The 16482-nt window shown below is 44.4% G+C and overlaps 1 protein-coding gene across 1 annotated transcript in view; it reads right to left on the bottom strand.

Moving 5' to 3' along the window:
- Positions 1-16482, bottom strand: part of ptprja (protein tyrosine phosphatase receptor type Ja) — a 213651-nt gene that overhangs the window by 23615 nt on the left and 173554 nt on the right. Inside the window, exons 30-33 of the mRNA XM_072592047.1 lie at positions 14679-14723; positions 5203-5214; positions 4356-4437; positions 1134-1224 (exon numbers count right to left, since the gene is read on the bottom strand). Coding sequence (XP_072448148.1) covers positions 1134-1224; positions 4356-4437; positions 5203-5214; positions 14679-14723 — 230 coding nt within the window. The remainder of the gene's footprint in view (positions 1-1133; positions 1225-4355; positions 4438-5202; positions 5215-14678; positions 14724-16482) is intronic.

The raw sequence follows: 16482 nt of genomic DNA, 5'->3' as shown, positions 1-16482 counted from the left end.
TGTTGTGGGATTGTTGCTCGACTAGCAATCCAAAAACACAGATGGACCTGAGTTCAGAATCCAGTGTCACAGAATTTGAATTTGAATTTTTAAAAAAAGTTTCGAATTAAAAATCTAATAATATGTTTTTACAAAAATTTACATCAGGTTGACTCGTGCCCTTTTTGGAAGGAAATCTGCCTTCCTTATCCGGTGTGGTCTACACATGACTCCAGACCACAGCAATGCCAACAGCTCTCTGAAATGGCCTAGCAAGCCACTTGGTTCCACCAAAGTGCTTAAAATGTCTCAAGAAAGGATTGAAATTGGAAGGATCACCTGGCATCAGTTAGGCACCAGAAATGGCGACAAACTCTGGCGTATCAATCCTGCAAAGTCTTCCTTACTAACATATGGGGGCTGCTGCCAAAGTTGAGAGAGATATTTCACAGACGAATCAAGCAACAGCCTGACAGAGTCATATTCACCAAATTGTACCTGACAGATAATATCCCATCATCGTCACCATTCCTGGCTACATCCAGTTCCATCAGTGGTGGTTGTACAACGGAATATAGTCATACATTCCATTCATAGTGCCATCTATCAACAGGTATTGCAGTGAATTTCTTTGCAAACCAATTCATTGTAACATGTAACAAAGTCATTCCACTCAGAGTGGTTCCATGGTGGAAGCAGAGAGTAGGTTGCAGTAAGACATGGCATTCAATCATGGAGTACTTCAACAGAATTAAAAGCATCACTAAAAGCACTCATGCTTGAGTATTCACAAAACCCTGTTACTCAGCAAACCGCAGAAACTCAGTAAAAAAGGAGCCTTGCATCAGAAGCAGAATTCCATACATACTTTACTTTATGGAAAGGACTTTAGTATCTGACTTACCTGCATGCCTCAACCACAACGCTTTTGCTTCCCTCAATCCAAGAATGCAGAGCCAATAACCAATAAAAAGACAAATTGACAAGAGGAAGAGAGGGGAAGAGAACAAAGCAACAGGGAGAGGGGTCAGGTAGAGAGGGAAAAAATTAAGTGAAGGAGAAGGGATTAGAGATATACAAAGTATGTACAAGCTATGTAAGAAAAGGGTGAAGGGAGGCTGATAAATGGATTGACTGGAGAACCAGATACTCACAGGGCAAGACATTATTATAACGATTCTTTGGCAGGTTCAGGGGTTGCTGGGCGACTTGCGCTGACTGAAAGGTTCCAATTGGCTTCAGTTCCTAGAAATGCAAGATCCTGGAGTGAGAGGTCTGTTCAGGAAGTTGGGCTTCCTATTTGAAAAATGTATTAAAACCTTCTTAAGCAATGTCTCAAATTTTCAGATTTATTTTTTACTTCTCCTCTCTCAGAAGTAAAAATGTGAAGGGCCAAGGGCCACAGTTCAGTTGCTCATTAAAGGGAAGATTAAAGGCGGCAAAGAATTCCATAGACTTAAGATCCCACTCTGTTTGTATTTGTAACTATTTGCATATTAAGCATTGATCAGATGGGCCAATGGGCTGAGAAATGGCAGATGGAGTTTAGTTTAGATAAATGTAAAGTGCTGCAATTTGGAAATGCAAATCAGAGCAGGACTTATACACTTAATGGTAAGGTCCTTGGGAGTGTTGCTGAACAATGAGACCTTGGAGTGCAGATTCATAGTTCCTTGAAAGTGGAGTCGCAGGTAGATAAGGCAGTGAAGAAAGTATGCTTGCCTTTATTGGTCATAGCTTTGAGTGTACGTGTTGGGAGGTCATGTTGGGCTGTACAGGACATTGGTTAGGCCACTATTGAAAAACTGCATGCAATTCAGCAAAGATTTACAAGGTTGTTGCCAGATTTGGAGGGTTTGAGCAATAGAGAGGGGCTGAATAGGTTGGAGCTATTTTCCCTGGAGTGTTGGAAGCTGAGGAGTGACATTACAGAGGTTTATAAAATCATGGGTATGAATAGGGTAAATAGACAAGAGCTTTTCCCTGTGTAGGGGAGTTGAAAAGTGGGGGAAGGCATAGGTTTAAAGTGAGAGAGAAAAGATTTAAAAGGGAACTAAGGGGCAACTTTTTCACACTGAGGGTGGTGTGTGTATAGAATGAGCTGCCAGAGGGAGTGGTGGAGGCTGGTACAATTACAATATTTAAAAGGCATTTAAATGAGTATATGAATAGAAAGGGTTTAGAGGGATATGGGTCAAATGCTGGAAAATGGGACTAAATTAATTTAGGACATCTGGTCGACATGGACGAGTTGGACCAAAGAGTCTGTTTCTGTGCTGTATATCTCTCGGACTCTATTTAGATTCGCTGATTTCTTCACTGGGTTTACAACAACAATAAATAATTCAGCATTCTTCAGCAATCTATTTCCTGATTTAAAAGCACCTATTGTGAAGTGGAGCAGACTCTGACTGATCTGACAAGTTCAGTCACGTATTCCTTCAGCTATGTGGTAAAAGATGTGATGACTGTTTGGGACCAATAGTTTAATAATGCATTTTTAAAAAATACAACTTCCTGTGATGTAGGCAATGCAGCTGAGGTCAGCATTCATTGCTATCCCAGTTGCCTTGGAGAAAGTCAAGGTGAGCTACCTTCTTGAACTGCTGTAATCCTTGGGGTGTAGGTGTACCCAGAATGCCATTAGGAAATGGGTTTCTGGGTTTTGACCCAGCCACAGTGAAGGAACAGTGATAAATTTTCAAGTCAGGATGACGAGAACACCACCCTGAGAAACTCCCGCAGGGATGTCCTGGAACTGAGATGACCTACCTCCAACAATCTTTCCTGGTGCCAAGCATGAGCCCAACCAGCGGACAACTTTCCCTGACTCCTGTTTTGTTGGGGCCATACTTCAACATTTATCTTGATGTCAATGACAATGACTCACCTCATCTGTAAAGTTAAACTCTTTTGTCCTGGTTGGGACCAAGGCGATCATGAAGTCAGGAACCATATGGCCCTTGTGGAGCCCAAACTGAGTGTCAGGGAGCAAGTTATTCTGTTGCAAGTGCTGCTTCAGAACACTGTTGACCATCCTAACTACCATTTTGTCGATGATTGAGTGTAGACCAACAGGGTGGTCATTTGTCATGTTTATCTTCCTTTTGTGGTCAGTGCAAACATGATCAGTTTTCCACATTGTGAGGTAGATGACAGTGTTGTAGCTGTACTGGAACAGCTTGGTTAGCAGTGTGGAGTGGTGTGAAGCAAATGTTTATAGTATTATTGATGGAATGTTGACAAGGTCCGTAGCCTGGTAAAAACAATGACTGCAGATGCTGAAAACCAAATAATGGATTAGTGGTGCTGGAAGAGCACAGCAGTTCAGGCAGCATCCAACGAGCAGCGAAATTGACGTTTCGGGCAAAAGCCCTTCATCAGGAATAAAGGCAGTGAGCCTGAAGCATGGAGAGATCCATAGCCTGGGCAATCCCAAGGGCCTTCAGATGGAGTGAACCAAATTGCTGGCTATTGGCTTTGGTTATCCTGGGAACCTCAGGAGGAGCTGAAAATGTGTTGCTGGAAAAGCGCAGCAGGTCAGGCAGCATCCAAGGAGCAGGAGAATCGACGTTTTGGGCATGAGCCCTTCTTCAGGAGGGCTTCCTGAAGAAAGGCTCATGCCCAAAACATCGATTCTCCTGCTCCTTGGATGCTGCCTGACCTGCTGCGCTTTTCCAGCAACACATTTTCAGCTCTGATCTCCAGCATCTGCAGTCCTCACTTTCTCCTAACCTCAGGAGGAGGCCAAGATGATACTGGGCACTTGTGGCTGAAGACTGCTGAAAATCTTTCAGCCTCACCTTCTGGACTGATAGACTGGGTGTTCCCTATTGTTGCGGATACTGAAGCTGCTTCTTCTGTTTGACATGCATCATGAATAAGTGTAAGGGAAGCAGATGAAATGCAAAGAGACACACATAAATTTATGATTGCTAATTTGTAGGGTCCTTCAGATTAAATAATTTATGTAATAGACTTCCTGGAAGAATGGATGGGCAGAATGGCCTACATCTGCTCCTTTGTTTTATGTTCTTATGGTCACACTAATTGTCTAATGGCTATTGTGATCATGGGGATGAGGAATGATTAATAGCAACACCAAGTCCTTTGGTAGCAATGTGAAGGCATCTCAAAGCTGCAGCAATAGCAGGGTCAGTGAATAAGACAGCCTCATGAATTCTACATGAAAGCTGCACATTAGGCTGAATGATTTTCTGATAGCACAAGATCCTATAAACCCAGATAATGCTAAAGCATTGATTTAAATAAAAAGCACTAGCCAGAGATGAGTGCAGCCTGTCCCAGACCAGAATGGAAGTAAAGCAGGATACAGGATATAGAAACAAATTACTGGATAGAATTAACATTCTAACCTCATATTCTTCAGCAAATCCACAGTCAGAGTCAGCATGCTGCTTACTGAAATATCCTTCAAAGTAGTCCACATTAATGGCACTATGAAGAGGAACAAAGCATATCAATCAGTCCTCAATTCATTAATTCATTTGGACCTTTGAAAACTGTATACATAAAATTTTAATATTTAAAGAACATTCATGGTCATAAAGCTTAGAATTTTATCAGTACAGCACTGTAATGAATCTGGGGTCAGGTACAGCACAGATTAAATTTAAAGCATTGTTGATGCTGTTCTAAACATGTTCAGATTAGATTAATGCAGATTTCTTTTCAAGCGTCCCATTTACTTTGCAACCAGCTGAGAAGAAGAGCATTAATTCCATAATTCTAGACCTGATGCTAAATGGAAAATGCTTTTTAAAAGCACGTATTAGATTTTTTTAAAAAACGATCTTCCAGCACATGAAGTGGTTGTTTTCTCAGGAACCCTCATTCGCTTACAACAAACAAGTTGGTTAGCAACAAGAAACATGACTGCAGTGAGATGAAGCAGACCCTGCATTGTTAAATGAGTGTTATCACAGAGAATGCCTCCAAAATTTATAAGTACATGCAACACAGTGATCGCTAAATGGAGTGCAGACATACTGACACCTCCACTGGGTCCAAACACACATTTTGTTTCACTTGGCGATTATGATAGTGGGATTATTTGTTCCTTCCACTCAAACTTTTTCTATGGCTACCAGGAGCTTTTATTTACATTGCTCAAGTGGTCATGAAGTATGAATAAAACTAGACTCTGTGTGGGTGAGCCATTTGACTGCAAAGTATGTGATAAAAAGAGAATTTCATACTTACCGCCTTGCTTCCCTGCAGGTCGTGCAAGATTGAGGAAAAATGAAAGACAGAGTTTTAATTATTAGCCAATTAATGCATGCAGCACACACCATTTAAAAGGAGGTTTTTTAGAACAAAGAAAATTGCAGCACTGGAACAGGCCCTTCCACCCTCCAATCCTGCACCGATCTAGATCCTCTATCTAAACCTGCCACCTATTTTCTAAGGATCTGTATCCATTTGCTCCCTGCCCATTCCTGTATCTGTCTAGATTCATGTTAAATTATGCTATCGTTCTCACCTCTCCCACTTCCGCTGGTAATGCGTTCCTGACCCCCAGCATCCTCTGCGTAAAAAACTTTTCACGCATATCTCCTCTAAACCTTTCTCCTCTTACCTTGAACTTGTGACCCCTAGTAATTGAGTTCTACACTCTGGGAAAAAGCTTCTTGCTATCCACCCTGTCTATACCTCTCATGATTTTGTAGACCTCAATCAGGTCCCCCCTCAACCTCCACCTTTCTATTGAAAATGATCCTAATCTGTTCAACCTCTCTTCATAGCTAATGCTCTCCATATCAGGCAACATCCTAGTGAACCTCCTCTGCATCGTCTCCAAAGCATCCACATCCTTTTGGTAATGTGGCTACCAGAACTGTACACAGTAGTCCAAATGTGGTCGAACCAAATTCCTATACAACTGCAACATGACCTTCCAACTTTTGTACTCAATACCCTGTCCAATGAAGGAAAGCATGCCGTATCCCTTCTTAACCATTTTACTAAACTGCGTTGCCACATTCAGGGAACAATGGACCTGAACACCCAAATCTGTACATCAATTTTCCCCAGGGGCTTTCCATTTACTGTATAGTTCGGTCTAGAATTGGATCTTCCAAAATGCATCACCTCACATTGGCCTGGATTGAACACCATCTGCCATTTCTCTGCCCATCTCTCCAGTCTATCTATATTCTGCTGTATTCTCGGACAGCCCCCTTCACTATCTGCTACTCCACCAATCTTAGTGTCATCTGCAAACTTGCTTATCAGGCAACTGATACAGATAAATGATTTGGAGGAAGGTATCACAATCAATAGTGGCCCCAGCACGGATCCCTGTGGAATACCACTGGTCACAAGTCTCCATTTTGAGAAACTCCTTTCTACTACTGTCTCCTGTTGCCCAACCACTTCCCTATCGATCTAGCTAGAACAACCTTGACATTCTCCGTCAGCATATCATGGGGAACCTTATAAAACGCCTTACTAAAGTCCATGTATATGACATCGACAGCCCTTCCCCCATCAATCAACCTCCTAAAAGGATTCTATTAGCTTTGTAAGATACGACCTTCCCCGCACAAAACCATGCTGCCCATTACTGATCGGCCCATTTTCTTCCAAATGGGAATAATCCTATCCCTCAGTATCTTCTCCAGCAGCTTCCTTACCACTGACCTCAGACTATAATTACCTAGTGTATCCCTGCTACCCTTCTTAAACAAGGAGACAACATTAGCAATTCTCCAGTCATCTGGACTTCCCAGTGTTCAAGGACGCTGCAAAGATATCTGTTAAAGCACCCTCTCTCACATCCCTCAGTAACCTGGGGTAGGTCCCATCCAGACTTGGGGACTTGTTTACCTTAATGCCTTGTGGAATACCCAAAACTTCCTCCCTCCTAATGCTGACTTGACTTAGAGTTCTCAAAGCTCTATCCCTAACCTGAACATCCGTCATGTTTCTCTCCTTGGTGAATACCGATGCTAAGTACTCGTTAAGAATCTTGCCCATTTTCTGACTCCACGCATAACTTTCCTCCTTTGTCTTCGAGTGGGCCAACTCTTTCTCTAGTTACCCTCTCACTCCTTATATATGAAAAAAAAGTATTTGGGAGTTTCCTTAACCCCGTTTGCTAAAGATATCTAATGACCCCTTTTAGCCCTCTTAATTCCTCGTTTCAGATTGGTCCTATCTTCTCAACATTCTTCAAAAGCTTTGTCTGTCTTTAGTCACCTAGGACTTATGTACACATCTTCTTTCCTCTTAGCTAGTCTCACAATTTCCCCTGTTATCCATGGTTCCCTAATCTTGCCATTTCTATCCCTCATTTTCACAGGAACATATCTCTTCTGAACACTCTTTAAAGGCCTCCCACATATCAAACATGGATTGCCCTTCAAACAGCTGCTCCCAATCTACATTCCCCAGCACCTGGTGAACTTTAGTATAGTTGGCCTTCCCCAATTTAGGAGAAACTGAGACGCAGTAGGTTAAGATCAACTAGGAGAAAGCTGAAGCTAGATGCCAGCTTGCGGACACCTCCTCCTACTGTCCCCTTGACCATGACCCCAAATCCCACCACCAAACCATCATCTCCCAGACCATCCATAACCTCATTACCTCAGGGGATCTCCCATCCACCGCCTCCAACCTCATAGTCCCACAACCCCGCACCGCCCGTTTCTACCTCCTGCCCAAAATCCACAAACCTGACTGCCCCGGCCGACCTATTGTCTCAGCCTGCTCCTGCCCCACCGAACTCATCTCTGTCACTCAACACTGTCCTGTCCCCCTTAGTCCAAGAACTCCCCACCTACATTTGGGACACCACCCACACCCTCCACCTCCTCCATGATTTTCACTTCCCTGGCCCCCAATGCCTTATCTTCATGATGGACATCCAGTCCCTATACACTTCCATCCCTCCTCACGAAGGCCTCCGCTTCTTCCTCTCCCGCCGACCTAACCAGTACCCTTCCATTGACAACCTCCTTTGACTGACTGAACTGGTCCTCACTCTTAACAACTTCTCCTTCCAGTCCTCCCACTTCCACATAACCAAAGGAGTAGCCATGGGCACCTGCATGGGGCCCCAGCTATGCCTGCCTCTTTGTCGGATATGTGGAACAGTCCACCTTCTGCAGGAGGAGGTTAGAGAGTTAAAGGTTAAAGACCTTATCTCAGTCCCAACCCCCGGAATCAGCACCGCTCTCTTGACCTGCAATCTTCTTCCTGACCTCTCCGCCCCACCCCCTCTCCGGCTTATCACCCTCACCCTAACCCTCACGTCCTTCCACCTATTGTATTCCCAGCGCCCTTCCCCCAAATTCCCTCCCCCCTACCTTTTATCTCAGCCCACTTGGCACACCAGCCTCATTCCTGAAGGGCTTATGCCCGAAACTTCTGTCGATTCTCCTGCTCTTCGGATACTGCCTGGCCTGCTGCGCTTTTCCAGCACTACACTTTTCAACTCTTCCCTCAATTTAGCACTCTTCCTTTAGGACCACTCTCATATTTGTCCATGAGTATTCTAAAACTTATGGAATTGTGATCACTATTCACACAGTAATCCTCTACTGAAACATCAACCATCTGGCCAGGCTCATTTCCCAACACCAGCTCCAGTTTGACCCCTTCCTGAGTTGGACTATTTACATACTGCTCTAGAAAACCCTCCTGGCTGCTCCATGTAGACCTCTAACACTAAGTGAATACCAGTCAATGTTGGGAAAATTATAATCTCCTATCACCACCCCCCTGTTGCTCCTACATCCTTCTATGATTGGTTTACATATTTGGACTCAAAAATGCGTTGCTGGAAAAGCGCAGTAGGTCAGGCAGCAAAGGAGAAGGAGAATCAACGTTTCGGGCATAAGCCCTTCTTCAGGAATGAGGAGGGTGTGCCAAGCAGGCTAAGATAAAAGGTAGGGAGGAGGGACTTGGGGGAGGGGCGTTGGGAATGCGATAGGTGGAAGGAGGTTAAGGTGAGGGTGATAGGCCGGAGAGGGGGTGGGGGCGGAGAGGTCGGGAAGAAGATTGCAGGTCAAGAAGGCGGTGCTGAGTCTGAGGGCTGGGACTGAGAAAAGGTGGGGGGAGGGGAAATGAGGAAGCTGGAGAAATCTGCATTCATCCCTTGTGGCTGGAGGATTCCTAGGCAGAAGATGAGTCGCTCTTCCTCCAGGCGTCGTGTTGCCATGGTCTGGTGATGGAGGAGGCCAAGGACCTGCATGTCCTTGGTGGAGTGGGAGGGGGAATTAAAGTGTTCAGCCACGGGGCGGTTGGGTTGGTCACCTTCACCTTAACCTCCTTCCACCTATCGCATTCCCAACGCCCCTCCTCCAAGTCCCTCCTCCCTACCTTTTATCTTAGCCTGCTTGGCACACCCTCCTCATTCCTGAAGAAGGGCTTATGCCCGAAACGTCAATTCTCCTTCTCCTTTGATGCTGCCTGACCTGCTGCGCTTTTCCAGCAACACATTTTTAAGCTCTGATCCCTGGCATCTGCAGTCCTCACTTTCTCCTCCTGACATATTTGTACCTCTATCTCACAATCGCTGTTGGGAGGCCTGGAGTACAGCCCCAACATTGTTATTGCATCATAGAACATATAGAACATAGAACAATACAGCACAGAACAGGCCCTTCGGCCCACGATGTTGTGCCGAACTTCTAACCTAGATTAAGCACCCATCCATGTACCTATCCAAATGCCGCTTAAAGGTCGCCAATGATTCTGACCCCACCACTCCCACGGGCAGCGCATTCCATGCCCCCACTACTCTCTGGGTAAAGAACCCACCCCTGACATCTCCCCTATACCTTCCACCCTTCACCTTAAATTTATGTCCCCTTGTAACACTCTGTTGTACCCGGGGAAAAAGTTTCTGACTGTCTACTCTATCTATTCCTCTGATCATCTTATAAACCTCTATCAAGTCACCCCTCATCCTTCGCCGTTCCAACGAGAAAAGGCCGAGAACTCTCAACCTATCCTCGTACGACCTACTCTCCATTCCAGGCAACATCCTGGTAAATCTTCTCTGCACCCTCTCCAAAGCTTCCACATCTTTCCTAAAGTGAGGCGACCAGAACTGCACACAGTACTCCAACTGTGGCCTAACCAAAGTCCTGTACAGCTGCAACATCACTTCACGACTCTTGAATTCAATCCCTCTGCTAATGAACGATAATACTCCATAGGCCTTCTTACAAACTCTATCCACCTGAGTGGCAACCTTCAAAGATCTATGTACATAGACCCCAAGATCCCTCTGTTCCTCCACCTGACTAAGAACCCTACCATTAACCCTGTATTCCGCATTCTTATTTGTTCTTCCAAAATGGACAACCTCACACTTGGCAGGGTTGAACTCCATCTGCCACTCCTCAGCCCAGCTCTGCATCATATCTAAGTCCCTCTGCAGCCGACAACAGCCCTCCTCACTGTCCACAACTCCACCTATCTTCGTATCATATGCAAATTTACTGACCCACCCTTCGACTCCCTCATCTAAGTCATTAATAAAAATTACAAACAGCAGAGGACCCAGAACTGAACCCTGCGGAACTCCACTTGTAACTGGGCTCCAGGCTGAATATTTACCATCTACCACCACTCTCTGCCTTCGACCGGTTAGCCAGTTTTCTATCCAATTGGCCAAATTTCCCTCTATCCCATGCCTCCTGACTTTCCGCATAAGCCTACCATGGGGAACCTTATCAAATGCCTTACTAAAATCCATGTACACTACATCCACTGCTCTACCCTCATCCACATGCTTGGTCACCTCCTCGAAGAATTCAATAAGACTTGTAAGGCAAGACCTACCCTTCACAAATCCGTGCTGGCTGTCCCTAATCAAGCAGTGTCTTTGCAGATACTCGTAAATCCTATCCCTCAGTACCCTTTCCATTACTTTGCCTACCACAGAAGTAAGACTAACTGGCCTGTAATTCCCGGGGTTATCCCTATTCCCTTTTTTGAACAGGGGCACAACATTCGCTACTCTCCAGTCCCCTGGTACCACCCCCGTTGCCAGTGAAGACGAGATCATTGCCAACGGTACTGCAATTTCCTCTCTTGCTTCCCACATAATCCTAGGATATATCCCGTCAGGCCCGGGGGACTTGTCTATCCTCAAGTTGTTCAAAATGTCCAACACATCTTCCTTCCGAACAGGTATCTCTTCTAGCTTAACAGTCTGTTTCACACTCTCCTCTTCAACAATACGGTCCCTCTCGTTCGTAAATACTGAAGAGAAGTACTTGTTCAAGATCTCTCCTATCTCTTCCGACTCAATACACAGTCTCCCACTACTGTCCTTGATCGGACCTACCCTCGTTCTCGTCATTCTCAGGTTTCTCACATACGCATAAAATGCCTTGGGGTTATCCTTGATCCTATCCGCCAAGGATTTTTCATGCCCTCTCTTAGCTCTCCTAATCCCTTTCTTCAGGTCCCTTCTGGCTATCCTGTATCCCTCCACTGCTCTGTCTGAACCCTGTTTCCTCAACTTTATGTAAGCCTCCTTCTTCCTCTTTACTAGACATTCAACCTCCCTCGTCAACCAAGGCTCCCTCACACGACCATTTCTTTCCTGCCTGATAGGTACATACATATCAAGGACACGTCGTATCTGCTCCTTGAAAAAGTTCCACATTTCCACCACATCCTTCCCTGACAGCCTATGCTCCCAACGTATGCTCCTCAAATCCTGTCTTACAGCATTGTAATTTCCCTTCCCCCAATTGTAAAATCTACCTTGTTGTGCGCACCTATCTCTCTCCATAACCAAGGTGAAAGTCACAGAATTGTGGTCACCATCACCAAAATGTTCACCCACGAACAAGCCCACCACTTGTCCCGGTTCATTACAGAGTACCAAATCCAATATGGCCTCCCCTCTGGTTGGACACTCTACATACTGCGTTAGAAAAGCTTCCTGGACACACTGCACAAACACCGCCCCATCCAATCTACTTGATCTAAAGAGCATCCAATCAATATTTGGGAAGTTGAAGTCGCCCATGACCACGACCCTGTGGCTTCTGCACCTTTCCAAAATCTGTTTCCCAATCTGTTTCTCCACATCTCTGCTGCTATTGGGGGGCCTATAGTAAACACCCAACAAGGTGACTGCACCTTTCCTATTTCTGACTTCAGCCCATACTACCTCCAGAGGCAGATCCCCCTCAAACTTCCTTTCTGCAGCTGTTATACCATTTCTAATTAGCAATGCCACCCCCCCTCCTTTTTTACCACCCTCCCTAATCTTACTGAAACATCTGTAACCAGGAACCTCCAACAGCCATTCCTGTCCCTCATCTATCCATGTTTCCGTGATGGCCACAACATCGTAGTCCCAGGTACCGATCCACGCCTTAAGTTCACCCACCTTATTTCTGATACTCCTTGCGTTGAAGTATACGCACTTGAGCCCATCTCTGTGTCCGCAAGTATTCCCTGTCAGTGCTACCTTCTCCACAGCCTCCCTACAGTCTTGGGCATCCTGACACTCAGCTAGCTTACTTGCTGGACTACAAGTCCGGATCCCATCCCCCTGCCAAATTAGGTTAAATCCCCCGAAGAGTGCTAGCAAACCTACCCCCCAGGATATTGGTGCCCTTCTGGTTCAGGTGCAACCCGTCCTGTTTATACAGGTCCCACCTTCCCCAGAATGCAGTCCAATTGTCCAAATATCTGAAGCCCTCCCTCCTACACCATCCTTGCAGCCACGTGTTCAACTGCACTCTCTCCCTATTCTTTGCCTCACTGTCACGTGGCACCGGCAACAACCCAGAGATGACGACTCTGTCTGTCCTAGCTTTTAGCTTCCAGCCTAACTCCTTGAGCTCTTGAATGACCTCCCCACCCCTCTTCCTACCTATGTCGTTGGTGCCAATGTGTACCACGACTTCTGGCTGCACACCCTCTCCCTTAAGGATTCTGAAGACACGGTCCGAGACGTCTCGGACCCTAGCACCCGGGAGGCAACAAGCCATCCGAGAGTCTCGCATCCTTCCTATTTCTGAGCTCTGTCCATATTGCCTCACTGCTCAAGTCTTCCATAGTGCCCTCCTTCAGCACAGCTGTGATATTTTACTTTGATGCTATGTGCCAGGAAATAGATGTGCATGACTGCTGAATGCTTCTCTCCTTTTTAACCAGTGGTAACGCAGCCTAATGGTTTCATTGTATCAACTGAGCATCTTAAGCACCAAACAGTATTAAACTATGTCAAAGAATTCACTGAAACCCTCAGCCAGATCATAATCTCTCCAGAGTTGAACATCACAATGCTGGACTGGTTAACTTGACATTTTCTGCCCTCTGTAAACCTCAGCATGTCCCAAAGTATGCCTCTATGATACCCAGCACCAAGGTCTGCTCATTAATCATTCCACCTTTGGTAAGCTATTTTAGTATCTTTCCTTTTGATAAATTTAAAATTGCTATCCCCATTTTAATTCATTGCCACATCACCTCTCTATCTACGTAACTATCTGCAGTACCTTAATCCTCAAAACACACCCCTCCTCGCACCCCAGCTTTCTATGCTCCCTCTCAATATAACCAAGCTTCAGGAAACTATGCATCGTATTCTGGAATTCACTGCGGAGGTCTTCCTTTCCTCCACCTCTGTCCTGCTTTGCGACATTTCCCAATGCTCGTCTCTTTGCTATTTTTTGACCTGGGATTCATTTATTTCTGATTAGCCTCTAAAGCGACCATGACATTCTTTTATGTGAAATAAATTCAGAGACATTGATAGCACAGGAGGAGGCCACTCAACCCATCACGTCTGCCAGCAGTGAATAAAGACTTTCGACATTAATCCCATTTCTCAGCTTTGGGCCCATTGCCCTGGACGCTATGGAAGCGTGAGTGACATGCTGCTTAAAATGCTTCTAACTCAACTACCCTTTCAAGCAGCACGTTACAGATTCCCACACGGACTGAAAAAAATCTTAACCTTTTACCTCTATACCCCCTAGTTACTGATTCTTTTAAGGAAAGAAGTGTTTTCTTATCTACCCTATCCAGGCCCCTAGACTTAACCACTTTTAAGGCTGCTAAACTCTTAAGCAACCCCCTCTCTTTTTATGTTGATTTCTTCCACTATTTCATTGTCTTTCAACCTGATGTCTATACCTGCACCATCCCTTTCAGTTTAGAAAACCCATGCAAAGCGTTCACTGAAAACTGTGCCAACAACTTTTGGGTAAACACAGATTACCTTTATGGTCCTAATGGTCCCTACACTTTCCCTTGTTATTTTCTTGCTGCTTATATATTTACAAAAGCCCTTTGGGATTTCCTTTGATCTACTTGCTTCCTCATGCACTTTTTTTGCATTCCTAATTTCCCTACGTTCCTCCGTGCATTTTCATGTTCTATAGTCTTTTAGGAACTCTGCTAGATTGAGCCCTCAGCATTTGCCACAAACTTCTTGTTTTCCTTAGCATCCTGGATTCTGTGTGTCTTGGTTTCACCCTTTATGGAAACATATTATCCTTGCGCTTTCCTTGTTGAATGCCTCCTCTGACAAAGTATTATCTGCAAGTAGCCATTCCCATTTCACTCAGATCCCACCCCCCCCCCCCACAAATTGTATCTGATCTTGATAAAAATTTGTCTTTCCCTCATTTAGATAATGTTCTGTACTATATGCTTTAATGCTTTGTTTTAGTTACCCAAAAAGAGAGAGTTACCTGATATTCGAGATTGGAATTAAACTCCCATTGTTGGACTTGGTTCTGTGAAGAGACAGAAGTATGAAGTTGATAGCTATGAACTCAGATCGTAACAAATCTCAATAGCAAGCAACACTATGACTTCGCTGCCAAATCCAGAATTATTCCACCTGGCCAGCATTATTCTTTTCTTTAGGTCTCCTGATGACATATGCTCCTTTTATGTGTGAACAATGAGTATCATTTAGATTATCTAGATTTTAAAAGGACTTTCTAGCCTCCATTTAGTGCCTCGCTAGGATTCAGTATTGTACAATCAAAGATCCCCAGCCTTACCTTAAAGTGGTGATGTCTAGAGCCAGTTTTGTATCATCTTGGGAAGCATCCAACCTCAACTTAGCATTTCCCAGTGGGGAAAGCACCTAAATCCAATTCATTATTTTACCTGATGGTGTGGCCAAGTTCAGAAGTCCACTGTAACAGTAGTTGTTGATGTGAACTTAAATCCTGTGACACGGAGCATAAAATACCTTGCTATTGCCCTGTGCCTAATTTTCAATTTTTTTGGGGAAGAAATGTGGGGTGGAATCTCCAGCTCTCGCTGATGGTCAGTTTGGGGCTGGGAAGGTTATTTAATTAAATGGAGTGGTGTTATATCTGAGCTAAGATTTAAATCTGGGCTGGAAGTCCCACAGTTGATCCTCCTGTCCTTTTGAGACAACTGCCAAGCCAGGCAAGAAAAGGAAGGATTGGATGATGACTCTAACGTTACTAATGATTATGGAGAATACTACAGGCTGTGGAGGTATAGTGATTGTCCTGAGGAACAAGAACAGATCAATTCTGGGTACATGGATTCACCTTTCAACCTTGTCCACACTATCTATATTGAGGGCAATTATGAAAATAATGGCATCAAAGTAGCTACAGGAGAGATTTAAAGTGATGTCAGACTTACAACTTAAAATATTTATGTTCATTGCACAACAGCAAATAATGAAGGAAACAGCCATAAAATTTAAACTCTAGAAACAGGCTGTTTGGCCCATCCTGTTAATGTTGGCTTTCATGCAGCATTTGAGTCTACTCCTATCTTTCCTCATTCAGCTATTGTTGGAATCGTCTACTTCCTTTTCCCTCTTATGGTCATCTACCTTCACTTAAAATGCATCAAAACCACTTGCCTCATCTGCCTCCTGACGTAGATCAAAATGGTCAAAATCATCAAGTGTATTTTAGGATCAACAAGCCGGAGGTGCAATGTTGTCTTGTTGAGTTGAAAATCAAAAATGATGTTCATTGCTGATCAACAAGCTGAACTCTGGAAATAGCGTACAGCAAGAGTTTGAAGCCTTTCCTTGACTTATAAAGTGAAAATAGGTTAATGAGATGGGACCTGACAGGGGTTGGGAAGCATGGAGTGTATTTGAGCACTTACAGTGAAATCATTTGCTCGTAAAAGTGAACGGAACAACACAGAGCATTGTTTTAAGTTCAGTCTTGAGTTTATGCCATGGAGGTACAGGTATAAAATCAGTAACAAGATCCAGGACTGACACCAAGACATTTGCACTTCCAGACAGAGAGATTAAAATCTGATCTATTTGGAAGGGATATAGAGGCATAAAATTTGATTACTTAGCAAGGAGTGCGATTCAGCGATGACAGGCAACAAAACTACATTTCAAATAAAATAAACTGCAAAATAAACTGAAGAGTCTCCCTCGATCATACCATTTGAGATTAGCGAACACAGTACACACTGGCTGAGATGTTTCTGGTATTTTTGGCTCAGAATCACACCAAACTGTACAGTTTGGAA

This window comes from Chiloscyllium punctatum, chromosome 22 (genome assembly GCF_047496795.1).
Source record: "Chiloscyllium punctatum isolate Juve2018m chromosome 22, sChiPun1.3, whole genome shotgun sequence".
In the NCBI taxonomy this organism is placed as follows: domain Eukaryota; kingdom Metazoa; phylum Chordata; class Chondrichthyes; order Orectolobiformes; family Hemiscylliidae; genus Chiloscyllium; species Chiloscyllium punctatum.
The sequence above is the reverse complement of the archived record's forward strand: the minus strand, read 5'-3'. Positions and strand labels throughout refer to the sequence as shown.